This window comes from Manis pentadactyla, chromosome 1 (genome assembly GCF_030020395.1).
Source record: "Manis pentadactyla isolate mManPen7 chromosome 1, mManPen7.hap1, whole genome shotgun sequence".
NCBI lineage: Eukaryota > Metazoa > Chordata > Mammalia > Pholidota > Manidae > Manis > Manis pentadactyla.
The window spans coordinates 123,700,057-123,726,784 of record NC_080019.1 but is presented as its reverse complement, the minus strand read 5'-3'; the positions used below and the strand labels follow the sequence as shown (position 1 = coordinate 123,726,784).

General features: G+C 41.3%; 2 protein-coding genes across 4 annotated transcripts in view; both read left to right on the top strand.

The window, feature by feature from the left end:
* Positions 1 to 8,610, top strand: part of ACAP2 (ArfGAP with coiled-coil, ankyrin repeat and PH domains 2) — a 163,500-nt gene extending 154,890 nt beyond the window's left edge. For both annotated transcript variants that reach the window (XM_036933209.2, XM_057501373.1), the window contains one exon: positions 4,281 to 8,610. In XM_036933209.2, coding sequence (XP_036789104.2) covers positions 4,281 to 4,381 — 101 coding nt within the window. In that variant the 3' untranslated portion in view covers positions 4,382 to 8,610. The remainder of the gene's footprint in view (positions 1 to 4,280) is intronic.
* Positions 8,611 to 13,107: 4,497 nt separating this feature from the next.
* Positions 13,108 to 26,728, top strand: part of XXYLT1 (xyloside xylosyltransferase 1) — a 165,704-nt gene continuing 152,083 nt past the window's right edge. The window contains exon 1 of one of the 2 annotated variants that reach the window (XM_057501364.1): positions 13,108 to 13,729. In XM_057501364.1, coding sequence (XP_057357347.1) covers positions 13,226 to 13,729 — 504 coding nt within the window. In that variant the 5' untranslated portion in view covers positions 13,108 to 13,225. The remainder of the gene's footprint in view (positions 13,730 to 26,728) is intronic. The other variant, XM_036875274.2, reaches the window with a different exon arrangement.

Sequence of the window (26,728 nt, the reverse complement as noted above, 5' to 3'; positions counted from 1 at the left end):
GAGAACTTTGAGAATAGAGGCACTTCAGCTAGACACTTCTAATCTAGGGTGTTCCACTTTAATCCTATGGATCAAACAATAATATTACTGACTCATGGTATACCAAGATGTAAGAGTGCTGATTAAGGGTGAAGTCTCAGCATTAATTCTGAATTTCATCCATTTGTTTTAAACTTGAATGTTAGATTTTAAATAAGTTATAATTTTGTAACAGATATACCTAAGTGATAGTATTACTAGGCCATTTTTGAGGCCTTGTGTTTAAGCACTTTAAAAATTATTCAAAGAATATGACCTGATATTTGTGAAATAAGAGTGAACTTTAAGATTTTAAGCTAAACAGTTTTTTTTTCCTGAAATTTTAAACTTAAATTTTGGTCAGCTGCTCTTTCTTTAAGCTGTTTCTAATGCAGTTATATCCAACTGATTAGTCAGAAGGTCAGTGGTCAACTTTTCTCTGGAGTCGGGAAGCTTGAAAGGACAGGGTCTCTATGTTTTTGCAATTTATTGTTCTACTCAAATTGCATGGGCTTCTGTTGCCACCATTTAAGAGCATTCAAGTCTCTTTCACTGTCATCTTATGTATAAGTTTATGAGTATATACCTTTATCAGTAGAAAAATGGATTTTTCTAATTTATTTGATGAAAATTTGAAAAAAAAAGTCCTCATTATAAAAAACAAGCTTTTCTTCCATTCTCAAATTTTGGTTCAGAGGTTAAAAATAGAATTCTGAAAATGGTGTATCAGCAGAATAAAATGAGATTTTGATCTGTTTGGGGATCATCTTGATAATAATTAGATTTTTAACTCATTTAGAGGGTCTCATGTTTAAGGCAGAACAATCTTATACAGGTGACATGGTGAAATGGCACAGCAGTTGCTCTCTGGCTAACTTTTCCTTTATGAGTTATTGGAGAACAGATACATTTATTCAGGCAGTAGGTCTTTCTTTCTCCTCTGCTTATCAGTGTAAACTTTTCTCTCATAGATTTTGATTGTGTTATCTAGATCCTCTTTTTGTTGCCTAGCAATAGAAAGAAAACCTCAGAATTCTGTATAATTGTTAAATGCAGGTATTTTCAATCTTTGGATAAGGAAGAACCCTACATTTAAAAGACTCAGATATAATCTTTGGGAATCATGGGCCTATTTCTAGGAATTCCCACTTCTGAACTTTTATCTATAACCTTAAGGAACCTGAGACTCCCTATTTTTTTGCAATGTGATATAAGAGCACACATTTCCTGAAGGGAAGAAATATCCTTCTATTATCAATTCTTAGGAGATCTAGATGGGTGAGTGAAGTATTATGCCCTGCTCTCAGTTGTTAGAAACCAATTTGGTGGGTCCCAGAGTCTCTGACTCTGACTACTCTTGATTGTTAGCAAGAGTTTCTCAGTCACTTGAAAAATCACTGCTTTAGTGAACCACTACTGGTTATGTATGTTGCTAGTAAAATTGATCACTGATCTAGTCAGTTATAAAAAGATAGCTGTAATCAACCCAGAAGGGGCAGGATCGAACACTTGAGCACCTGGAGGTTGGGTCTCACATGCTGCCATCTCTTTGCAGCAAAATCAACAAAATATTGGATCATCATAACTGTTGTTACAATGAGTATCCTGAATACCAAAAATCAAAAACTACTTTAAGCTATCAGTGGAAATACAGTGCTTCACATTTTAAAAACTCCCAACTGTCCAGGCACATTAGAAAAGTTACTTTTCTGAAGAGAAATAGAATGTGATTAAGTAATTTAAAGGATAAAGCTTAGTATTACAAGTCTAGGGTGGTTTGTTGTTTACCATTTATAACAAACTGTTAAATGTAGTTTTATGAACTTGCCAGGGCAACATATTCTTTGTATTGTTTATGTATTCTAGTGTAAAAAAGTTACATTTGCCTTGGGAAAAATTCTAAATGATTAAAATTATATTTAAATTTTAAAGAATCACATTGAAGTTCAATTTGTGTTAACTGTATTAAATATCTTAGTCACTATTGTTGTAATGTTTACTTTTTGACAAGACATTTTGAGGCCTAAGAAAAGTATTTATTAATAATCCATTAATGTTTTGTTAGAAACTGAATGTTAACAAAGTTTTGTGTGTATGTAAATGTAAAACTTCTTTTTGTATTAATCTTTTTAATGTATTCAGTAAGTGAAACCAATGATTAATGTGGTACCAACACTTTTCCTTCAAGGAAACATTTAATTCAGTGAATAAAACATAATTTGTTTTGCATGGTACAATGGTTCTACTAAAACATACTTGTATAATAGGTACTAAATGATTTAAAAACGAAAACTGGAAAACCACAAAAAGAAAAAACATCTCACAGCTTGTTATACAAAATATGCATTGCTAATAGCAGAAGCCATATATTGCCATTGTACTGTTGTAATACTTAATGCTCATTTGGTGCTATCTGTAAACTATTTGGCATTAGCATCTGCTAAATCCTTCTTCCTATTCCTTCTTGAATGTATAATGTGTGCCTTTTAAGTTATTTCTGGTGTTGAATGGTAAAATTGGTGTGGTATTTTTGTATTATAATCTGCACTTTATACTTACTTGGAAAGTAAAATTCCAGACTCCAGTTTAAATAGTATTTTAAAAATATTTATAAATGTTTACAATAAATATTTTAAATATTTTAATTCAACATCTAAGAATAAGAACAATTTAAAAATATTTTGTATGGTTTGTTAATTGATATTTAATGTTGGTCTCTTCTCAGTTTATATCTTTTAGAAATGGCTAAAAATGGGAATAGATTGTAGTTTGTCTTTTAATGTGGGAGTAGACTTTTAGAAAATCATGGGTATAATTGGATTGTCTTATCAGTTGTTCCAGCATATCTGCCTTTATTTTTATTGTTTTAGTAACAGTAATATGATTTGGATGTTACTCTTATCCAACCTATTAAGATTTTCTTCTTACTGTATTTTTCCTTTTTAAAGTAGATTGATTGATTCAGGTCATGAGAAGATTTCCAGGGCTAAATGAAAACTATATTGAGAGTTTAATAACTTGCTTTTTACATCGACTAATATTAAAAGTATTAAAATTTTTTATTGAAAATCTTGGGTTATACTATTAGACCTTTTTACTAGACCTTTATCCCTCTTCCCCAACTTTTTTCTAATTCTCTAGCTTTTGGTGTGACATCTGTTGCCTCAAAAATCTCGCATTTTAAAAGCTGATAAAACTTACTGCACTATTAACAACTGTAGCAATGAGTTTATAAGAAGATGGATGCAAGGTATCATAGGGGGAATAATTATAAAACCATGTTGCAACAATCATCATCTAAAACCTTATTTGACTAAGTCTTAAAAACAGAACTATGCCAAGCATCTGTATTAAGCCAATGTTTAACAGGAAGCATTCATGAATGATTCATCTTAAAAATAAGATTTACCTTATATAAATCCTTTGAAGAATTAATGTGTGTGTATATAATTAGTTTCTTTCCCATGGCAAGAAAATAGTATTCAGTCTGCTCTAGTATCAATATCTATAATATACTTCTTTACAAGCATATTTGTACATATGTACGTATGTGTATTGCTCCAATTTAACAGGTGTCTTTAATATTCCCCTTTTCTCATAGCATTCTTGCTCATGATGTACAGTGAACAGCAAATGTTTGACTAAATGTGAAACTGATTTTATAATCATTTTCCAGGCTTTATTAAGTTTAGTAGGCAGTAGGTTAGGACATTAGTTTTAGTTAAGCATTAAAGTTTGCGTAAATAATTTTTCATATTCTATTTAAATTAAAATGCCTTTTAATTAAAAAATAATATTAAAATAGGCTTTTTTTCTCAACTGATAATCAGTTTTGTTAATAACTTGCATCCATCAGAAACATTAGTATTTGTTTTTGGTCTTTTCTTTTGGCCTTGATCAAGGGAAATACTTATTTAAAGAATGCCTTGTTTACCTCATTTAGAATACCTTTTATTTCTCGTGTGCTAATAAATGTATTTCTTTACATTGCTTTTAAGCACTTGAATCTTTGCTCTTTTCTAACTCTGAACTTTCCTCTGTGGCTGCATCTGAGGTACTTTTACCAGGTATAGTTTTTTTTTTCTTTCACCGTACACTTTTCCAGCATTTATAGTTAGTTGATCTTTTTTCTTACAAAAATGTTTGCCTGAACAAAATTTTAACATATGAATTATAAAATAGTTACTAGTCATGAAAATTAATGGTGTTTATTAATACTTTCATTGTCTAAATTTTAAGTGTCCTTATTTTACTTCATGCAGGTGATGAAACTTACCAGGACATTTTTCGTGATTTTTCCCAAATGGCATCCAATAATCCAGAGAAACTAAATCGTTTCCAGCAAGATACACAGAAATATTGAATTTTTTTAAGAAGGGGAAAATACTAAATTTGTCGGCTCTCCCAACCCCAATGTGTACATCTGAAAACTCACAAATTTTTACTGCTTTAATCCTACTTAAATTTAGTAGTTATTGAGTGGTTTGGGGGAAAAAGTACCCATTTATTGGTGTTTTTGTATAAATTCAAACATAGATCTCTACTAGTTGGGAGAGGAACTTATTTTAGGACCTCTTTTATTAAAAAAAAAAATCAAAAAACAAAAGCCTGTTTTAAAGAACTATTTTTATAAGGAAAATAGACAGGTTTCAAGATGCTAAGAGCCTAGACAAAGTCTCCTTTTTTTGCCAGTGGGTGGTATCACTGATTTTTTTCTATGAATCATTCAGGATTATTCAGTCAAGCATGTCCACATCAAGTGGGAGCTGACTGTCCTGCCTGCCTGGAGAATATGTCTTTAGCTTCCTTCATGATTTTTGGTGGTTCAGAAATAGTTTTTTTTTGTTTTTGGTAGCCTAGCTATCTTACACACAGTATGCAATTTAATTATTAGAACTATAGAGTGTGTTTCCCCCATTTTCTCTAAATGCAGTTGTATTCTTTAGATGTCTGGTTATTGGCCAGTACTTTAACATACATATGTGGCTGTACAGGTAGACATAACCATTTTATGAGGCAAGAGAAGCCCTTAACAATTTTTTTTTTAATTACCAAAAGAATCTCAGTTACAGAAGTTGTAGTTCTTTGTGGTTAGGTTGATTACCTAAGACCATGACAAACTTAATGATGTAATAAAACTGTGTTTCAAAGGTTACTTGAATGTTGCAAAATTAGGCTTTCATCAGATTATAACTTTCAAAGGAAAAGTTGTTATAAAATAATGTAGAACATTTTATATTTGAAATTTGTTATTTTCAAGATACATTTTCACTATTGCGCCTAGTGAAAGAAAAATCTCTGTAAAAGAAAAACCCTCATTTTTCTTACACTAAAATATAGAGCAATAAATTGCTTTTTAATTTTTCCAGCACCTGTCCTGTGTACTTGTACACAGTGTACATTCTTTTAAATTATAGCATCTGTATAGCTTTAGTATTTGGTTACATGAAACACAGGACCTTTAAATTCTAAAATATGAATATACAAATTTACCATGCATATGCTACAAGTTCATCTGATTCTATCTTTGACATGTCAGGAGTATAAAATAAGTAATTTGCTTTATGGTTTCCTTCTAATATTGTCAACAATTATGTTTGCTCTTCACGAGTTATATATAAATAGTATTGATAGTAAGTTTATAAATAGGAAAGGTTTCTAAACTTGCGTTATCAAATAAGTAGAGAAATTTGGGTAGATAATAAATTTTCTGATATCCCCCCTCCCCCACTCCCCTCCCAAGGAGAATTTTATAAGTTGACTGAATGTCAAGTCAGAATCTATCTAAACAGGAATTATACTGAAATTCACATCACAGCACTGGTCCCAAATTTGGACAAATTGTGTGCATATAATTCTTATTTAGTAATCACTGTATATTAGATAAGGATAAAAATATTTTTATGAATTATTTCTAAGGAAATTAACTTTCAAAGCCTTGTATTTAAATTACAATTAATAGGAACATTACATCTTTTCTATTTCACCTCAGAGTCACAGAGCATCTGGCTTTGCAAGTCTGATATGTAACATTTTAAGAGAGTGTACTTTGAAAATGTCTGAAAGTTCAAGTATAAGAAAATACGTTAAAAACAGAATAAGGAAAGAGCCTCACTTTTCCTTTTAGTGCCCATTCCTGTTTTCTAGGACTTCACTTCTAGAGCTTCTAACCTTCATCTGAGGAATCCTAGACAGTATCCAGCCACTGGTGTTTCAGATGACCTCTGGGATCTCTGGTTGTGCAGCCAGTTCTTTATGATACTCTTACCTTCTGTAGCTTGAGTCATGAGTTGTTAATGTGGCAGTAATTGTCCACTTAAATTTAATGGTTAGAGATGTATTTGAAGTGCATTAAAAATTATCATGGTTCTGAATATCTTAGATATTTAACAGCAGAAATACAAAGCTTTAACAGTAGAGGGAGCTTGGCATTTCTGTAGCTTGATTTCTTAAATATACTGGGACCCAATTTGGATTAAATTTGGCAGAGTGATGCAGTAAATAGCAAGGCTTTAAAGTAAATTAATAGTTACAAGTAGTTACAAAGTAGGTTGGCTATTACCAAGGTGAATTTAGCTGTGTCAACTAATAGCTTTTATATAGTATGTAACAAATCTGAGCTATATTATGCTATGAATTATTCAATGCATATGAGAAATTATAGTGTAAACAATGTTAATCATCTTCTTGGGCTTCCTAAGTCAGTGTGATTGTCCTTTGTTTTCTTTCCCTAACTGGTCTGCTGATACTAGTTTCTGGTTTATTGTCATTATTCTGTTAGCTCACTATCATTAGTTCATTAACTTAAAAGTTAGATTAATTATCAAAGTAAGAATAGCAGTTCTAACTATGAGTTCATTAAATGCAATTTAACATTAGAATTAAAGGTAATTGAGTAGTTATTTGCAGTGTTTTATTATAACACTTATATGTATACAATTCTTCTAAGGTTTTAAAAATTACCTTTGGTACAGCCCTTAGAAATTAAGAAATTTCCATGGATTTACTACATTTCAGTGTTTTTTCTAATTTATAATGGTTTTTTTCTTTCCAAAATATACAGATTTAATTTGGAGTATGTACTTTGATTGTTCATGAGTGCTTTTGAAAAAAAAATCAGTCTGGACAACTTAAGTTTGTGATGTGTCAAGCAGTATTTTAAAAATATAAATTTACACATGTAAAGTGTGGTTACAGTAAACCAAATTATATTTAAGACTCAATTTACTGCCCATTTTGAATAATAAGACATTCCCATATCACTCTTATATTGTCAAATAACTTTTCTGTCTGACTGCACTTTTCACCATGGACAGGAGCTGGAAAAATGATTTATTTTTATAAAGCTGTATGTTCAGAATGACTTCAGACCTGCATAGTATAATGGAAAGAGCACTGATTAGTTTACCCTTTTGGGATTCAGAGCTCCTCACAAATACAGTGAGGGGACGAAACAAGGGGAAACTCTAACAACATTCCTTTGGATGCTGTTCTGGGCTCACGGGGTGCTTTGACATTACTTTATCCCACCTGATTCTCATGGTAGAAGTTGAGGGATATTAATCTAAGAGCACCAACATTGTTTCTTCTGTGCTCCTGGGCTGCTCCTCTTGTTTTACAGAGGGTCACTGGTTTGCTGGTTGGTGGCAGAGCTGACACCATACCCCTTCCTTGTCTGACTGCTAGTCAGAGGCACTTTACTTGTATCATGAAATGATTTTAAATCATTGTAAAACAGCAAAATCTGATGACTGCCAGCTTTCCTTGTTTTGGTAACAAAAGACTCCAAATATTCTGGAGAAACTGGGTATAATTATGTTGAAGGTATAGATTAGGATCTGAAGGCATTAAATTGTAGAAAATTGTACACTTTTGTGACAACATTAATGAAAACAAAATCAGTGTAAAGGTAATTTAATTTACCATATATGTATCAGTTTCTTGATGCTTCCAAATGAAAGATAATTAAAAGGAGCTTGGATCCAGTTTTGCTAAATGTCAGCATCTAAATATGGTTTTGTGGACATACTTTTCTGTTTACATAGATTTATCCACTTAAAATAATGAGGGGAGGTAAGCAAGGTTTGATTAAATAACCTTTTCTCTGCAGTGATCTTTTTACTGTCTTATGTTCTTGATTATCTTAATTTTCCTCAACATTCCACTGCACCTTGGGTGTTCATTTTAAACAGGGAAGGCTTGCTACATTATAAAGATTGTTGGCACCATTTATTTCACACAAAGGCTAAAGGTTAACTTTTGGAAAAGATGAACTCCTTTATGTGTTTACCTGTGCTTTGTGGTATTTCTGGATCATTCCAGTCATAAACTTATTACATGTAATATTTCTTGCTACCTGTGAAAATATATTTTAAAGAATGTATAACCCACACTCCATTTACTTTATATTAGTAAGTAGAAGATCTGTATCTAACTCATGAATGTAGTTTTACTGTAGTTTGTCATTGTAAATGGAACAAAATTATGGTTATTCTAAAATGTATATTATGTAAGAATTGTAAATATTACACTTGATTAAATACTTTGTATTCGAAAAATTATGATAAGTCAATAAATCTCATCTCTGAGATAGCTCTTTTATGCTCAGACTTCTACTTTATTAAATGAACTACAGCTGCAGTCATACCTGTTAACAGTTGTCATGTTTAAGGTCATATATGCCTTTCCAACTTCGCCAAAACAATCTAGACTGGTCCTACTGGCTGGTTGCTTCAGTCGAGAAATCCATTTTGATCTTTTAAATATTTTCTTTTGCCTAATCACAGAGCTTGTATGTCTCCCAATACATCAGCTAAAAACCACAAAGGCTTTTTTTGGCCCTAGCTCTAGTTATTTTCTGTTATGATAGACATCTGTTGCAGATCCTAATCTAGGCAACACACACCTGATCCTTTTAGTTAACAAAACAAAAAAACATGTTTTTATATTAATTGAGATTGAAGGAGTGGAGAGTTGAAAGAATAGGCCTAAGAAGTACATCACTTGCTTTTTCTTTTCCTTTAAAAGTTAATTGAAAGCAGACACACAAACTTTTTAATGTAACCTGCTTTATTCCAATTCATTTCACTTTCAGAATAGTTCTGTTAAAAAGGGGACCACAGATAGTAAATGTTTTAAATGAAAATAGTCTACTTTTTCTTCATGGCAAACAATGCTTTATCTTTATAAAAAATGTTTAAATAATAGTAAGTAAAAAATCCATAATTCTGTCATCTGCTGTCAGTATGGTATCCACTAGCCACATGCTACTGAAATTTAAAGTAAGACAAAATTAAGAGTTAAGTTCATCTGTCACACTCCCATACTTTAAGAGCTCACTGACATATACCTAGTGATTGTTTTGAACAGGACTGATTATAGAACATGTCCATCATCACAGGAAATTCTCTTGGGTGGTACTGAGAGGGATGCTTACTTCCTCAGTATATACTCTTCTAGAACTTTGGGTGTGTGTGTTTATATACAATGGGACCATAGTGTTGTCTGCTGCTTTCACTTAATGGGAACATACCTCTAAGTCCTTACATGTTCTACATCACTTCTGGGAGAAGTCTTAAAAATATTTTTATTATGGAAAATTTCAAACACAAAAGTAGAATAACTTCAGTAGCTATTAGCTCATGGCTAACATTTGATGTATACTTCCAGGCATTTTAATAACATCATTCAGTATGTATCTTTAAAAGAAGGACTCTTAAAAAAAAAACCCAATCATAATATCACTTCGTTAAAATATAAAACTATATAGTCAGTATTCAGATTTTCCCAGTTGTCTCAAATGTGTTTTTTAAAAATAGATTCCTCAAATCAGGCTTCATATATGTTCCATTCATTGCAGTTGGCTACTTTTGAGTCCCTAAATCTATAGGTTCTTCATTTAAAAAATGTTCTGCTTACAGTGTCTTGAATACAACATTTTTGATGACAGCATCAATATTTTAGTTCAACCACTATTGAACATTTCATTCCAATTTCTTGCCATCATAAACCTAGCTTTACTTATCCATATGGCTAAATATTTGAGTATATTCTTAATTATTTCCTCAGAATGAGTTCCTAGAAGTGAAAATGCAGATTCGCAATGGGTGGGTTTATTTTTGAGGCTTATTCAATGAGTTGGGCGCTGTGTTAAGGGATATTACAGTAAAAAGTAGACATGTTTCCTGTTATTGGAATCTTAACCTCCTTGCAACAGAGAAAAATGGGACTTGGTGCTTATAACTGGTTATGGAATTTTTGAGGATGGTGCCTCACCCAGACGCTGGATGGTTTTGTGTTTAGAGACCACTGGTTGAAGCATTAATATCTAAGGCAAAGTCGGAAGCACGAAGGATGGTTGGCTGAGTGAAGGTCTAGGGCTTTGCTTATCAAAATTTGATCTGTGAAAGAATCACCATTGAGACCCAGGCTCTTTGAAGAAGAACAGGGCCTGACCCTTTGTTTCTACCAAGCTCCCCAAGTACTTCCAATGCCAAACGAAGTTTGAGAACCGTGCTCTCAGGGAGAAGCATTCATTTAGCTGGGAGAAAGAACTGGAATTTCTCTAAGAGGCTAAAAAGATTTTAGTATTGCCAAAGTGCCCTCCAGAAAAGGTGTACCAATATACACACTAATCTGCTGTAGAGGAAATTTTCTCTATCCTTGACAGTATTGGATAGTAGTCAGTACAAAAACAGTCCCCATGATAATCTATCCAACATAACAGATGTAGAAGTTACTCAACAGGAAAAACCAATTACCTCTAAGCCCTGGTCAGAAATCAAAGAACTTGACCAAAGTTAGTTAGCACTGAAGGATTATTATGTTCACCAAAGTTCTTTGTCTAGTTAGCCATGTTATTACACACCCAGATACACCTATTTTAAGTTGAGAAAATAGCACGTATCACCACCTAACACTACGTACTTTTTCTTGTTTTCTGCTGCTGGAATGTAAGCTCTATGAGGGCAGGGATTTTTGGTTTTTTTTCACTACTGTATCCCCAGGTGCTACAGTGTTTGGCATGTAGTATAGTCACTTGGTGTCTATTGAATAAATGACTAGCTACCTTCAGCTGACTATTTTAGTTCCAGTCAGCAATGTATTTCAGGAAGCTGCAACATTAGTTTTCTTCATAGCCAAAGAGTTGAGTGAGAATGAAGAAACTACTGCTTAGAGATAAGACCAGTCTTCTGAATATTTTCCTGTGTGTCTACCGACTTTGTAGGTAAAATTTAAATCATCATATTATTCATTTCTTACCCATAAGTTCCAGGAGTAGTGATATTGGAAAGGTCTGAAAAATAAAATATTTCTTTATTAAATTCTAGAATAAGTGGTAGAGGAAAAAAACCCACCTTGTTGATGGTGTAGGTGGAGGAACTAAAAGGTGCAATTACAGAATTATTTCTCCATTATTAACGAACTAGTTAGAATGTAATAATACATCTGTAACACTGCTGTGGGAATTCTGTATAATGTGTAATAAAGTCTTAATGGAGATTTGTAAATCTTGAAAAGCTATGGTTGCTAAATTACATTTTGGTACTTGTTGAATACTTGTTTGGTACTTGTTGGTACTTAGACTTTTTTTTTACAGTTTGATGTTTCTGGCATAGTTTACACTGTTAACTATCTATTGTCTCATAATCTGTGAGGCATTAAGTACTTGGATTAGCCCCATTTTACCTATGGGTATAACTGCAGCTCAGAGTTTTTAAATAACTTGACTGAAGTCTTAACTTGTGGTAGAGCTGGACTATTAGCCTGAAGTCCAACTCTCTTCACTTGGGAGCTTCCTCTCTTAACCACAGTGTCATCTGCTCAAGGTTGTGGTAAAACACACAACTCAGAGCTTAGGTTGCTGCTTTCAGGGCTAATCTTGAGCTTGGGCTTTAGAAGCACTTAGACTTGGCTTGGGATCCTGGCTCCATTACTTACTAGCCAACTAGATTTGGGCAATTTACTTCTCTATATCTCAATTTCCTCAATTATAAAGTGCAAATAGTATCTCTACCTCATAGAATTTTGAGCATTAAATAAACTCAAGTAAGAACCTGTTATTCAAATGAGTTAATTCTGCTTATTGTTTTTTTTCAAGGTGGACAGTATGAACTGAATTTCTTGCTAAACCTGATTCAGAGGTCCTGTGTTTTTTCAGAAAAGTGTTGCTCCATTTGAAAATAAGTTAACAGATGAATTGTGATTCTGGGAATCACACTTTGAGAAATAATGGCGTGGCAGACCATTTGTGCACGTTTACTTAAACACTATGGTACATCATCAGTCCTTGGAAGATTGGAAGCTAATGAGCTTTTTATGTAGTTGGTAGTGTACAACTATCTAGGGTCAAAACTGCCACTGTGTGATCTTGGGCAGGCTACCTTAGGGTGCCAAAGTTAGGAATTTGAAAAACTCCCAGGTACACATTAAGGCTCTTTTAAGGTGCTAAAAGTTTGTTAAAAAAAAAAAATTAGTATCACAATCTCTGGCGTTACCCTACCCCCCTGGGGCTCTGAACTATCCTTGTTTGGGGTAGCGGGGTCCCCCTGCTGGACACATCCTTTAGCTTGCCTCATCCTTTAGCTTGCCTCTCCTTGGCCACATAAGTGCCAAGTGAGGTGGGCAGGCGATTTCCCCCCCAGGTGTCATTCCTACTTTACAGTGAATGGGGAAGGAACTTGCTAGTTTAAATTCCTTAGACTCAGCTGGCCTCCCAGATGTTAACGAAGTCTGAGAGAGGGCTTAAAGCCTCCAAGAAATTAGGATAAAAGTGGTATAGAGATAAAAATTTTCCCTCTTTGTGCGTCCAGCTGAGTCTTTTTCTAACCGAACGCCCTGAGTGGGGCAGCTCAATTCCTTTCAAGGCCCAGCTTCGGTTTCTAACATCTGGGGATTGAGCACTGAAGCAGGCCGGTGTTCATAGACCGTGCCGCGCTCGGGCCTTCCCTAATCTTAAGTCCTCACCGGCTACTCAGACCACCGAACGTTGGTTACCAGCCCTGATCTAAATCCTCTGTATCTAGGACCCAGTGGCTGCCGGGCAGCCCTGGCTCCGCTTCTTCGCTCATTAGGGCCCTCGGATTGGCTCGGGGAGGCGAGGCTCCGCCCCCGCCATGGCCGCTGCCCGCCGCCGGGACTAAGTGGCTGCCGGGTTACTAGTCTCCTCGGTCCATCCCGCACTGCTGGGTCCGCCGGCCGGTGGCGCATGGGTCTCCTTCGAGGCTGGCCCCCATGTTCCCGGGCCATGGCGCGACTAGGCGCTGTGCGATCCCACTACTGTGCTTTGCTGCTAGCCGCGGCGCTTGCTGTCTGTGCCTTCTACTACCTCGGCTCGGGCCGGGAGACCTTCTCCAGCGCCACCAAGAGGCTGAAGGAGGCCCGCCTTGGGGCCCCCGCCGCGCCCTCGCCGCCCGCGCCAGAGGTGGCGCGGGGCTCTGTGGCACCGGCCCCGGGCGCCAAGGCCAAGAGCCTGGACGGCGGCGGGACTGGGCCGGTGGACTACCACCTGCTAATGATGTTCACCAAGGCGGAACACAATGCGGCGCTGCAGGCCAAGGCCCGCGTCGCGCTCCGTTCTCTGCTGCGCCTCGCCAAGTTCGAGGCGCACGAGGTGCTTAATATGCACTTCGTGAGCGAGGAGGCCAGCCGCGAGGTGGCCAAGGCCTTGCTGCGGGAGCTGCTGCCGCCCGCCGCCGGTTTCAAGTGCAAGGTGAGTGGGGGCCACAGCTGGGAGCTTCTGGGGAGTGGCCCACTCGTCCCGCGCGGTTAGTGCGCGCACCAGGCCAGGCTCCAGGGGTCTGGAGGTGGGTGTCTTCGTTGCGCTGCCCACTGCCAACGCTGGAGGCATCGTCTGGGGGCGGGTCCAAGAGCCAGACGCACTCAGCTGGTCTAAGAGTGGAGCCGTGAGGTTAACTCACCACCTTGACCAGGCCTCCCCGCAAAAGGGGCCCCTCTCGAGAACTGAGAATTGGCACGCCTCCTCTTTGCTAATTTTGTAGGATTCAGCAAAGCCTTCAGAGTCTGCACCTCTTTTCTCTTGACTTCTGAGAATGGAGCGGGTCATTTGAAGGCACAAATAGTTACACTGTGCAGAGTGTGCTGGATAAGGCCTTAATGAGGCAGTTGAAGTTGAAGTGACATTTCTTACAGCAACTAGTCAAGCCCAAGCCCAGGCATGTGAGCCATCTCCTTCCCTCTCTGTGTCCCCTTCTCCACTTCCCTCAAAGGTCATGAACCCATTTAGGTTCCTCTACAAGAGGAAGAGACAGTTCTGAGGTACAGATATGATCTGGGGAGAGCAGAGCAGAGCTAGCCACCTTGTCCCAGGCTGGACCAGCCTGCCTCTGTGGCAGCTCCCACCTCTTCCTTCACCTACTGGCTCTGCTTGTCAAAGCTTGGGTTCCTAGCTTAGTGTGAATTGCCGCAGTCAAATAGCTTGCCTCATTTTTGACCTCATAGTTGTACAGAGAGGATCCAAGGTCTAATTTTTGGGAGAAGTAGTCTGTGAACTTAAAGGATGGAGATGGATGTTGGTGAGGAGACGAGCAGTGAGGCAAGAGTAGTGTTCAGTATGTGTGCCCAGTGAGTGACTAAGGGGAGCTGCTGCTAGGATTCTGGAGGTTCAGGAGTCTGTGGTGGCTCTTTGTTGCCTTGCTTTTCATCCTTCCCCTAGTGGATCTTCGATTTTAGTTTTGCAGATGTGCCTTTACACAGCTGTACTCTACCCAGAGTGTTCTTCCTTTCCTCCTGGGCCTTTGGCCACTCTTTCTTTAGCTTCCACCTTTCCTGGGAATGTCCCTAGACTTGGGGACAGTCCATGCCCAGCCCTCCACAGCTCTCTGTTCTTGCTTTTGCTGATAGCATTAGAGGTCTTTTCCCCACCTGGAGCAAATAATTCCGTCAGAAACACAATAGGGAAGGGCACCTGGGCCTAGACTTCATGCTGTAGGAGGCTAGAAGGCCAGGTCCTGGAGCCTGTGGCTGGAGGGGTCCTTGGGACCCACTGTCTCACCTGGGGTTTTTTTCAGCTTGGGGCCTTTCCCAGTTTACCTAATTGGAATCTCTGGAGGTGGGGGCCCTGGCAGCTTGTCCCAGGTGGACCTTAGGACTTTAATGCTTGAGAAACGCTGTGCTAGTTGAGAAACGCTGTGCTAGTCCAGGGAGAAAACCAGGGGCCCTTGGTCATAGGGCCAGTCCGGTCAGAGCTTGGATTTGACTGGCTTTCCAAACACCACTCTGCCAGCATTGTCATCTCTTTACTTTCTGCCTTACACCATTGCCAATTCTCTACTGTCCTGTTATCTCAAGCTCCAGCCACAGTTTCTTTTAGCACACCCAGTGCTTTCCAGCATCCCTCCATGCCTTTGCCTATGTCGTTGCACTGTCGGGATATTCTTTCTCTCACCATCTTCAAGCCTTGCCCATCTTCAAATACCATCCCCTCCTTGGAGCCATCCAAGGAACCCCCATTTGAAAGGTGTAGGCGTGTCTTCCCCTTACTCCCTTGTGTACCTCCCTGACCCTGATGTCCTAACCCCATCCCTCTGCATAATGCCCAGCACATAGCACCAGAAATAATGGCCTTAGGGCCAGGTTCCTGTCCTGGAGACTGTGTTTCATGCTTCCTCCCTCTGCTGGGCCCAGTTCTGACAGCCATAGGTCACCAAGGTCTGGAGGCAGCCAGCAAAGACCTGAGGGAATTGCCACCACCCCTGTTGGGGCTTGAGGATCCAGGGGCTTCGAGCCAGGTGGCACAGTCAGATAAGGCTTTATCAGTTCCAGCGTAAAACTGCTCCTATTACTTTTGAGTTTGTATTTTGAGAACTGTTTTCTGTTTGTGGTAAAAGGTACCCTTTTTAAAAATGTGTGCTCTTAAAAGGTTTGCCTCATTTTATTTGTCATTTAATTCTTCCTCAGGTTTGGAATATTCCTGAAAGGAATGCTGCTTCTGGCCCTGCTTTGCATGTGCCATTCCCTCTGCCTGGAGCTTAACTGGAGCTCCATCCTCCCTCCCTCCTTCCTTAACTGGAGCTCTGCTTTCAATTCTCATTGTAGCTATGATTTCCATGATGAACATTTCCTGTTATGACTCTCATGCACCAAGTACTTTTCCTAGTAATATTTATCACAGTTGTAATTATGTAATTATGGAATGAACTTTTTGTCTACTTTGTTAGACTATAAACTCCTTCAGGGCATGGACCTGGACTTAAATGTTGTATCCCCAGCACTAAACATCATGCCTTACATATGGGAGTGCATTATATACTGATAATTTTTTTTTTGGTATTAATGAGAAAGAAACTGTAGAAATTTCCATTCTGGTTGCATCAGAGCTGGAAGAGATCTTCAAGAACATATAGCACAATAGGTGAGGAAACGTGCCCAAATTGGGGAGTTACTGACTTGGCTAGACCTGTGTCCTAGATGAACATTTTCCCCTTTGTACCCTGTTTCTTCCTTAAGGAGCACTTGGCTTGTGTAAGATAAGGTAATGAGGACAATTCACTTCCAGGGAGAGTTGCTTTGAAGTGCGTTAGAATGCTGTGGGAAGGGGAAGGCAGCCGGGGCCCACTCAGCTGTCTGGAGACAGCCTGGGGGCTCCTCCTCCACCAGGGTGGGCTCCTGGCCTTCCCCATCTGCAGGATGCAGAGCAGAAGGCAGTGAGCAGGCATGGAACACCTCTCACACACCTCTCTTCTAAGTCCATTTTCAAGTGGCAGAGAAATACCTTGTGGCTAAATTGGTTGCAGAAATAGATCATAAGAAATTAAGAGTGACCTTAGAGTATATTTTGATTAATTAAATATTAGCTAAAAAACCATTCACTTAACTAGAAAAACCTTACTTTGATTATTATTGAAAGTCTTTCAAGATCTACTGGTTTGTTGTCTCCTAACAGTATAGAAGCATATTGTACATTCACTTACTTAAACATCCAAATCTGCTATATTCCAGGTACCAGGTTAGGAGCTGCTTCTAGCCTAAATGGACTGTGTCAGAATCAGCTGGGGATGCTTATTAAAAATACAGAATCCTGGGCCCTCCCCCAGCCTATAGGTCAGAATCTCCTGGGTGGGACCTGGAAATCTGACTTTGTGTGGAGCATGGAGCAGCAGAGGCAGGTGTGGGGGTCACTATTGTAAGGGATACAGGGGCACTTGGTGCTCTCCTGATATGCAGGCCCAGTTCAGGCAGCCTTCCTTGGGAGCACTATGCATGGCACACAGGAATTCAGGCATTCAGGAAACATTTGACTGAACAGCTCTCTTTCATCCAGGCAATCCTGGCTTTGCTGGCCTGGAAAGGCTGCTACATTCAGCTTCCTAAAATGCTGCCTTTATCATATCCATTCCACACGAAACCTCCTGGCTCCTGGCTAACTGTTGTCCTTGGTCATTCCAATATTCTAGACCCATAGCAGCTGGCTTCAACTTCCTTGTCTAGCTTTTCTCCCTAAGCTCTCCCTTGCCATGGAGCTTTTCTTGCTCTGCTTTTGAGCCATCTGTTGTCTCATTCTGTCTCTTAAGGGGAATCTTACACTTCTAAAACTTAGATCAAGACTTGTCTCTTCCATAAGCCTTGTTGCTGTATCAGATTTGATGGAATGCCATGTGTAAGGAAGGTGGAGCTTTATTTCTCATTTAAACAAAGTCCAGATGTGGACAGCACTCCAGTGGCATAGGAGCTTGGTGATGTCATCGGGTCCTGGGCCCCTTCCGGCAGTCTGTTTCACTATCCCTAGCGAGTGGCATTTGTCCTCATAGCCCAGGCTGGCTGCTAGGGCTTCAGGTGTTGTAGCAGTAGGATGGAGGATGAACCAAAGTAGAGTACCTAGTTAGAAACCGAGGTTCAGTGCATAAGGAAGGAGAGGGGATCAGGTTTTGGGGTAGGCAACCAGCCATCTCTGCCTCACCCACCTGCATTGTGAAGCCCTGAGAATGACCAGGCACATCCTGTGTGGGGGACCCTGAATTCATAGCTTCAAGGGACACAGACGGGTCAGGCATAGCCTCTGCCATCAGGAACCCCTGCTGCTTAGCATCATGTGCACAGACATCTCCCCTGCAGTGGAACTAGTGGGTTTGGCATGAGGTGGTTCTGAGGGAGTGAAGCAGTGCTGAGTTTAAAGCCCAGGTGGCCAGTTTCTAGCTGGGTGGCTGTGAGTGCTTCCCTTGCCTCTCGGGGCCAGTGAGGCCTCCTCTGCAGTGAGTATTGAGCACCCACCGCACACACAGCAGTGAGGATTAAATGCGGCTAAACGTTCAGCCCACGACCGCTGTGTCGGTTGTTGTGGGTCCAGCCTAACAACACGGTTCTGCTCTGCTGACTCCTGGGAAATCAAGGCAGGAGCGGGCCTCAGAGACCCTGGCCTGCCTTAGCACCGAGGGCCCACGGCAGTGCCTCCTTTCTAGAGTGGCCAGCTCCCAGTGGAGGCCTGGAGGTATTGCTTTCTTGTGGTCCTCTGCACAATCACCTTGTTAGCTCTGTGATGCTAACCGCTCACAGACCTTCCCAAATGCTTTTGTAAAGCAGCTCCCACCTGATCCCTTGTTATCTTGCTGATCACCATGTTTGTAGCACACATTCCTTCATTCATTCATTCATTCAGCAGATGTTACTGAGCAGGTTATCCTGTGCCAGGCCCTGTCCCAGGCACACGCCTCCTAGACTCACCCATTGAATCAATTTTTTCCCCTACTTAAGGAGGGCAGGAGAGATGGGGCAGGAGCAAGAGGCTAGGAGTGCTGGGCTGGTGGCCCTCGGTATAGATGACATGAACCAAGGGAGATGGAGGTGCTCCCTCTTCCCCACCACCATTATATTCTTAGCACAGTTCCTGGCATATTTTAGGCTTTCAATAAATATTTATAGTTGACTGACTGATGGCTATATTAATTAATCTCAAGAAATCTTAGGAAAGTTCTCAGTGATCTGTGTCCCTTTTCTATCAAGCCACAGTCTCTTCAGAGCACAAGTCTCAGTTGCTTAGTCCCCAGAGGATAAGTCAGAAGTAAGGAGGAAGGCATGTGCATTCCACAATCAAAACTGATTGTCGGATTCCACAAGCAGATGTTGAGGACTGGGAGTGACTAGACAAATGGTAAAGCACCTTGGGGAATTTCCAGTTCTATCGCAAGAACAAGATTGAGTGGCTTGGAAAAGATGAGTACCTCAGCTCAGAGTTGGGGCTTGAATGAAGCCTGAGTTGACCACCTGGATGCTGACTGTCTCATTGATGAAACGAATGACAACAGGTAATACTGAAATGCAGCTTCTCCAGCTTATCACAGCAGCAGACATCTTGCATCTAAATAAAACTTTTGGATAAGTTATGACAGTCTGATATGATAAGAGGTGATCAGAGAAATGTGTCCTGAAATGAGAGGCTCTCTGAAAAGATAGGCTAACATTTTGTTATAGAATTTAGAGAACAGTGATGTTTTCCCAAATACATTTAACAGTGGAACTCTTTGAAATTATAGTATGTTTATGAAACAACTGTAGTAGTTTGTATACCAATGCACGTTTCTTATGAAAAACTTTAGTTATGGATCTGTAGGGAATAATTTTGTAGAGTATTATTTTATTATATACAACAAACTCTGGAACATTCTATAAATATGTGTGAAATTATAAGGCAAATCCCGTAACAGGTCAGGGATTACTATATACATGAAATGCACTGATAGATGGGTGATTGGTAAATGCAGTGGGGGCCTCAATGCACAGATGACATTCAAGCTTTGGGTACCAGTAATTGCTCACAATTTTCTGTTTTCCTGTATATGATTTTTTAAAAGAGAGATAATTACAATTTTTGCAATTAAAAAATAGAGATATAATTCACATACCTTAAAATTTACCCCTTTAGGGGTTGACATCCGAAATATATAAAGAGCTCTCACACACCTCAACAAACAAAAAGCAAATAATCCAATTAAAAAACGGGCAGAGGAGCTGAACAGACAGTTCTCCAAAGAAGAAATTCAGATGGCCAACAGACACATGAAAAGATGCTCCACATTGCTTGTCATCAGAGAAATGCAAATTAAAACCACAGTGAGATATGACCTCACACCAGTAAGGATCACCACCATCCAAAAGACAAACAACAACAAATGTTGGTGAGGTTGTGGAGAAAGGGGAACCCTCCTACACTGCTGGTGGGAATGTAAATTAGTTCAACCATTGTGGAAAGCAGTATGGAGGTTCCTCAAAAAGCTCCAAGTAGAAATATCATTTGACCCAGGAATTCCACTTCTAGGAATTTACCCTAAGAATGCAGCAGCCCAGTTTGAAAAAGACATATGCACCCCTATGTTTATCACAGCACTATTTACAATAGCCAAGATATGGAAGCAACCTAAGTGTCCATCAGTAGATGAATGGATAAAGAAGATGTGGTACATATACACAATGGAATATTATTCAGCCATAAGAAGAAAACAAATCCTACCATTTGCAACAACATGGATGGAGCTAGAGGGTATTATGCTCAGTGAAATAAGCCAGGCAGAGAAAGACAAGTACCAAATGATTTCACTCATATGTGGAATATAAAAACAAAGAAAAACTGAATGAACAAAACAGCAGCAGAATCACAGAACCCAAGAATGGACTAAGAGTTACCAAAGGGAAAGGGATTGGGGAGGATGGGTGGGAAGGGAGGGATAAGGGGGTGGAAAAAAGAAAGGGGGCATTATGATTGGCATGTATAGTGGGGGTGGGGCACGGGGAGGGCTGTGCAACACAGAGAAGACAAGTAGCGATTCCACAACATCTTTCTACGCTGATGGACAGTGACTGTAATGGGGTTTGTGGGGGGGACTTGGTGATGGGGGGAGTCTAGTAAACAATGTTCCTCATGTAATTGTAGATTAATGATACAAAAAAAAACTTTACCTCTTTAGGAGCCCTCCTACACTTTTGGTGGGAATGTAAATTGGTACAGCCACAATGGAAAGCAGTATGGAGGTTCCTCAAAAAACTAAAAATAGAAATACCATACAACTCAATAATTCCATTTCTAGGAATTTACCTGAAGAAAACAAAATTCCCGATTTGAAAAGATATATGCACCCCTATGTTTACTGCCACTTTATTTATGGTAACCAAGATACAGAAGCAACCAAAGTGTCTATCAACAGGTGACTGGATAAAGAATATGTGGTACATATACACAATGGAATATTATTTTAATATATCATAAAAAAATCCTGCAACAACATGGATGGACCTATTATGCAAAGTGAAATAAGCCAGGCAGACGAAGACAAATATATGATTTAACTTATTTGTGGAATCTAAAAACAAAACAAAATGAACAAAATAGCAGTAGACTCATAGACACTGAGAAGTGACTGGTGGTTACCATAGGGGAGGGGTTGGGGTGGGTGGGTGGAGAGGGTGAGGGGGATAAAAGGGCACAAAAATTTTCAATCGTGATATAAGTTGGTCATGGGGATGATAGTACAGCATGGAGAATATAGCCAATGATTCTGTAACATCTTTCTATGTTGCTAGATAGTGACTAAACTAGAGGGGCTGAGGATTTAATAATATGGTTAACAGTTGAACCACTGTACTGTGTGCTTGAAATCAATGTAAGATTGTGTATCAGTGATACTTCAATAAAAATAAGCAATTTGCCCCTTTAAAATATGCAATTCAGTAGTTTTTGATATATTAACAAGACTGTTCAACCATGGCCACTAATTCTAGAACATTTTTATCACCCCAAAAGAAACCCCATACCTATTACAGTCATCCCCATTCCCTCTTTCCCCTCAGCCCTGGCAACCACTCATCTGCTTTGTATCTCTATATTTTTGCCCATTCTGAATCTTTCATGTAAAAGGACTCATTAAATATGTGGCCTTTTGTGTCTGGCTTCTTTCATTTAGCATAATATTTTTAATGTTTATTTTTGTAGAAGTATCAATACTTCACCCCTTTTTATGGCTGAATAATATCACATTGTGTGGATATACCACATTTTACTTACCTGTGCATTAGTTGATGGACATTTGAGTTGTTTCCACTTTGGGGCTGTTATGCATAATTCTGGGAATATTTGTTTATGCTTTTTTATGTGGAGATATGTTTTCAGATATCTTAGGTATATAGCTCGGAGTGGAATGTCTAGGTCATATGTTAACTGTTTAATTTTTGTACCCCTTTAATTTTAGCTGCCTCATTTTACATTCCCACCAGCAGTGTGTGAAGGTTCCAGTTTCTCCACATCCTCACCAGCGCTTCTTGTCTGTCTTTTTGATTATAACCATCCTAGTGGGTGTGTGGTAATATTTCATTGTGGTTTTGATTGACATTTGTCTAATGACAGTGATGAGGTGATTACGTACTGATAAGGACAGCTGCATAAATGTATTTGGTGTTTTTCTTACATGTTTAACAAAATGCATTTTATAAGAAAAACCTGACTCCTTCCCACCCTGAAAAATGTCACAACATCTCTTGTATTCTGAAGGAAAGATTTGGAAATTTCTGATACGTATAGTAATGTTATGCCTAAAATCAGTGAGGTGGTGTTACTAGTATGAAGACTTGATTAGGAGAATAATACTAACATTTGTTCAGTATTTTAGAGTTTATAAAAATGCCTTCACAAATGTCTCATTTGAGCATCAATGTGACAGTTTGAAGGAGCCCCCAAGGCTGAGAGATCAGGTGACTTGAGCTCCCAAACTAAGCTATGGGGCTGGGCTGTGTAACATGCTTTGGGAGTAGGAGGCACCACAAACTGGGAGCCAGCGAAGAGCTGGCTGCAGCCCACCTCACAAGCTGTATCATCCTCTTGTCCAGCTGCACCAAATGAATACTTGCAATCTGAACAAAGACTGTGCTTGCTGCAAATGCAGCTTTGATCTCACTCGGCTTCACAGAGCATTGCAGAATCACCAAGCACAGGTAGGAAGGACACTCTGAACCTCTGAGGTACTCTGGTACCTCAGCGTCCTCCCAGTGAGCTGACAGACCTGGGTTGGAGGGGACAGAGACTTATTCAGTGCCAAACGGCTCTGGGGTTAGAATCAGCCCAGGCCCTTCCGTGTTCTATTTGAGTGTCAGTGTTTTCAGCAGACTTGGTCGGTTTTGGAAGGGTGTGTTGAGAGCCAGCTTACCCTGACCCCCCAGTGCGGAGTGGGCAGGCTGTAGGGCCTGTCTTCACCCATTTCAGCCCGCTATCCCTCCCTGTGTCCCCACGGACCTTTCTTGCTGGGGAGGGGAGGCAGAACCCCTGCCGGCTCCTCAGGGCTAGATTTCCAGCAACCCTGTGCCTGAGACGGACCAAGGGAGTCAGTAGTGGGGCTGCTGTACTCCCAGAGGGAAACCGCGTGTGGTGTGCCATCTGCTTGCGGGTGTGAGCTGGAGCAGGCACCAGGGCTAATAAAATCGGTAAGCCGGCCTCCCGGTTTAGGAGGAGCAGGAGCTGCAGGATTGACTGCCAGCATCCCCTGCTAGTCACCGCGTCCTGTCTGGGACCCAGTGACGTGAGGGCTTGCTCCTCTGCTTCCCTTGCAGGGTCCCCTCCCGTTGCAAAGCATGGGCGCCGCTGCACGCGGCCGCTGGAGGGCGCCGCTGCACCGCGTTTGCTCTTCCGGCGCCTGCCCGCCCGCGCTGCCTTCTCCCGCCACGGAAGCCTGGGGCTCACGCGGAACTGTTCTTGTTCTTTTTCCAGCACCAGGTCCCCCCACCCTCCCTGCATGTTTTAGAAAGGAAGACTGAAATGAAAGGCCCTGCGTGGCGATTGTGGGCTGTCCTTTCCTTCCTGCGCCGGGTGTAAATCTGCTTTGATGAGGTCCTTTGAAAAAGGTAGATAAAAAGCCGGGATGGTTGGATGCTGAATGGAGAGGCCTCCAGCGCCTCCCGGCAGCACCGAGGGAAACGTGTGGAGGGGGCGGGTGTGTTTTCACCTCGTGAGCCTCCCCTCCCTCCCTGGCGCCCGCCCTGTGGACTGCCCGCGGGCCTCGCAGCTTCCCAGGGCGCATCTGGGGCCCCATCACACCCAGCCCAGGCCCTCTGGGTGACGCGGGGAGGGGAGCTGTGTCTCGGAGCTGCGTGAAGGTGGAGCGGCCCCTGTCACCAATGTAGAGACAGAGTTTTGCGTTCGGTCTGCAGCCCCGGGTATCCTGGCACCACTGGAAAGTTGGGCGAGGGTCCCGCATCCGGAGACGCAGGCCTGGAGGGGAGGTGCGGTGTGCCGCGGGACTGGCCCAGTGCTTGACTGCGTGCAGCCTCGTTGCCTTCCGCCCTCGGTGGGCTCGGATTGCCACCCCACAGGCCACAACACAGCTGTGAATGTGAATTTGCCCAGTCTGTTTCTGAACCCTTGCGGAGAGGAGCCCGCTACTACTAGAGCGGTGGAGAGGGAGGCCTCTGCACCTGCGGCAGCACTCAGGCGCTGGAGGCACCTGACAGGGTTTGGGAGGGACTTGCCCTTCCCCAGCCACCGCCCCCTCCCCGATCCGTGGCTCTTGCCTTTGGCCTCTGCCGTTCACTCAGTGAGTTGTGGGTTGTTGAGGACTGGTCATGGGGCAACCCACCCCCTCAGGCCACAGGGCTGTTTACTAGGGGCCTGGGCCCCTTAGAGGCAACTTGTTCGCACCTCGGTTTCAGGTGCCTGTTCTAAGCAGCTGAGCCAGGCCCTGTCAGCTGTTAACTTAATGTGTTTTAAATTAGACCCATTTGTTTTATTTATTGGGGATAAATACTGTTAAGCAACCCGATTAAGTGATCCTTCTGCTGGTGGGACAGAATGTCCCAGAGGCTGGCATCTGTTGCCCTGCCCGGTGCTCCCTGGTCTCCTCTTCCTCTTCTCACTGGAGTTCACCACCCTTCCTGCCACCAGCAAAGTCTGTTCTGTGTCTGCCAGGGAGAGGCCCCAGGGCAAGAGTGCATGGCTTGGAGCCTGAGACCTGGGCTCAGATGCAGTCTGTGACGTTTGGGAACAATGTGGCCCTGGATGTAACCTCTCTGAGCATCTGTCCCCTGTACAGGAGCTTACCAGGTGGCTGTGATATAACAGTGAGGCCACACAGGGCCTGGCACATGGCGGTTGGCTGGCTAGTAAATGGAGGCTGCTACTAATTGTACCCGAGTAGGGGTGCTGAGAAAAGGGACCCTTTTCTCATACTTTTGGAAGGCACAATTGTTGATTCATTGGAGGGCAGTGGAGCTAGCTTGCAAAACAGTGTTCTGCCCAGATTAATTTCATGGTCTTTTAATCTCTTGGGGCTGCTTTAGCACAGTACCAAAGACTGGGTGGCTTATAAACAATAGAAATTTATTTCTCACAGTTCTGAAGGTTGGAAATCCAAGATCAGGGTGCCAGAATGGTTGGATTCTGGCAAAGCCTCTCTTCTGGGTTGTAGATTGCCAACTTCATACTCTGTCTTCATATGACGGAAGAGGCAAGAAAGCCCTCTTATAAGAGCACTTATCTCATTGATGAGGGCTCGAGACTTAGAGACTTATGACCTAATCACCTCCCAAAGGCCTGCCTCCCATTACCATCCCTTTGGGCATTAGGGTTTCAACATGAATTTGGGGGGAACACAAACATTCAGACCGTAGCACAGGGTGTCCTTCTTTTAAGTCTTCCTCAGTTCCCCAAACTAATGTTCTCTCCTTCTCTGACCTTCCCCTCCAGGCCCCAAGCTCCTCTTTGAAAGCACTGGATATGGTGGCCTCATTTTGTGTTCGGTTGTTTACGTTGTCTTTGCTGCTAGAAGGATGAGGCCCTGATCTTCATCTCTCCCTTCTGCACCCTGCCTAGCATGTTCCCAACCCTGGGCAGAGGCTCAGTAAATACTAGCATAATTTGGCCTGTGTTCTGGAGCAGTGGCTGCTATTCCTTGTCCGGATGGTAAAGCTGGGGTCTGTGCTTTGCAGTCTTTGTGTAGGCAACATGGATGATCTTGCTGCATCTTCTGGGGGATGGAGTCTTCTCTATGAATATTTCTTTCCAGAAGTTCCAATTCTAGAATTTTCTAGAAGGTTCCAATTCAGATTTGTTTATAGGAAACTGTGAGCATTTTTCATGTTTTTTTATGTCATCTTAATGGTGTTTGATTAGTTTTCTTGGTCTGACTGCATACAGCAATTGTTCATAATCTTTTTGGAAAGTCACTGAAGTATAAACTGTAAATGATTTTAAAAAGCCAGGTTACTGGGGACCCATATACCCTGAGCTCACTCCCACCTCTCCCTCTGAGTGGGGTCTTGGGCCTTGCACTCTGTGGCTCATACCCCACTGGATACTGTGAGGGGGGACCATGTGTTGCCAGACCATCTTGGCAGGTCAGGATACGGGCTCTGTGAGCCCTGCCCAAGTGGTCAGGCTCCTTGAGTCCTGGTCAGTGTGGGATTCATAGGCTCTAGCAGGTGGATAGGTGGATTAGTCATTGTCTGAAAAACCTGTGCAGGATCAGGCATAGTGCAAGCTTTGCTCAGGGTGCCCCAGCCACCCACAGTCTGGGGGCAGGAAGACACCAGGCAGGGGATTCCAGGTGTGCTTGGGGCTGTGAGAGTCAGGGGGCTTTGGGGATGTGCATCCATTGTACTTTGGTAGGATGTGACCCTCCCACTCTTACAGAGAAGGGAACTGAGGCAACACACTGGCCTTGTCTCCTGTACCTGGCAGGAGAGTCACGACCAGAAGGTGGAGGCCGGGGGATTGATCTGGCCG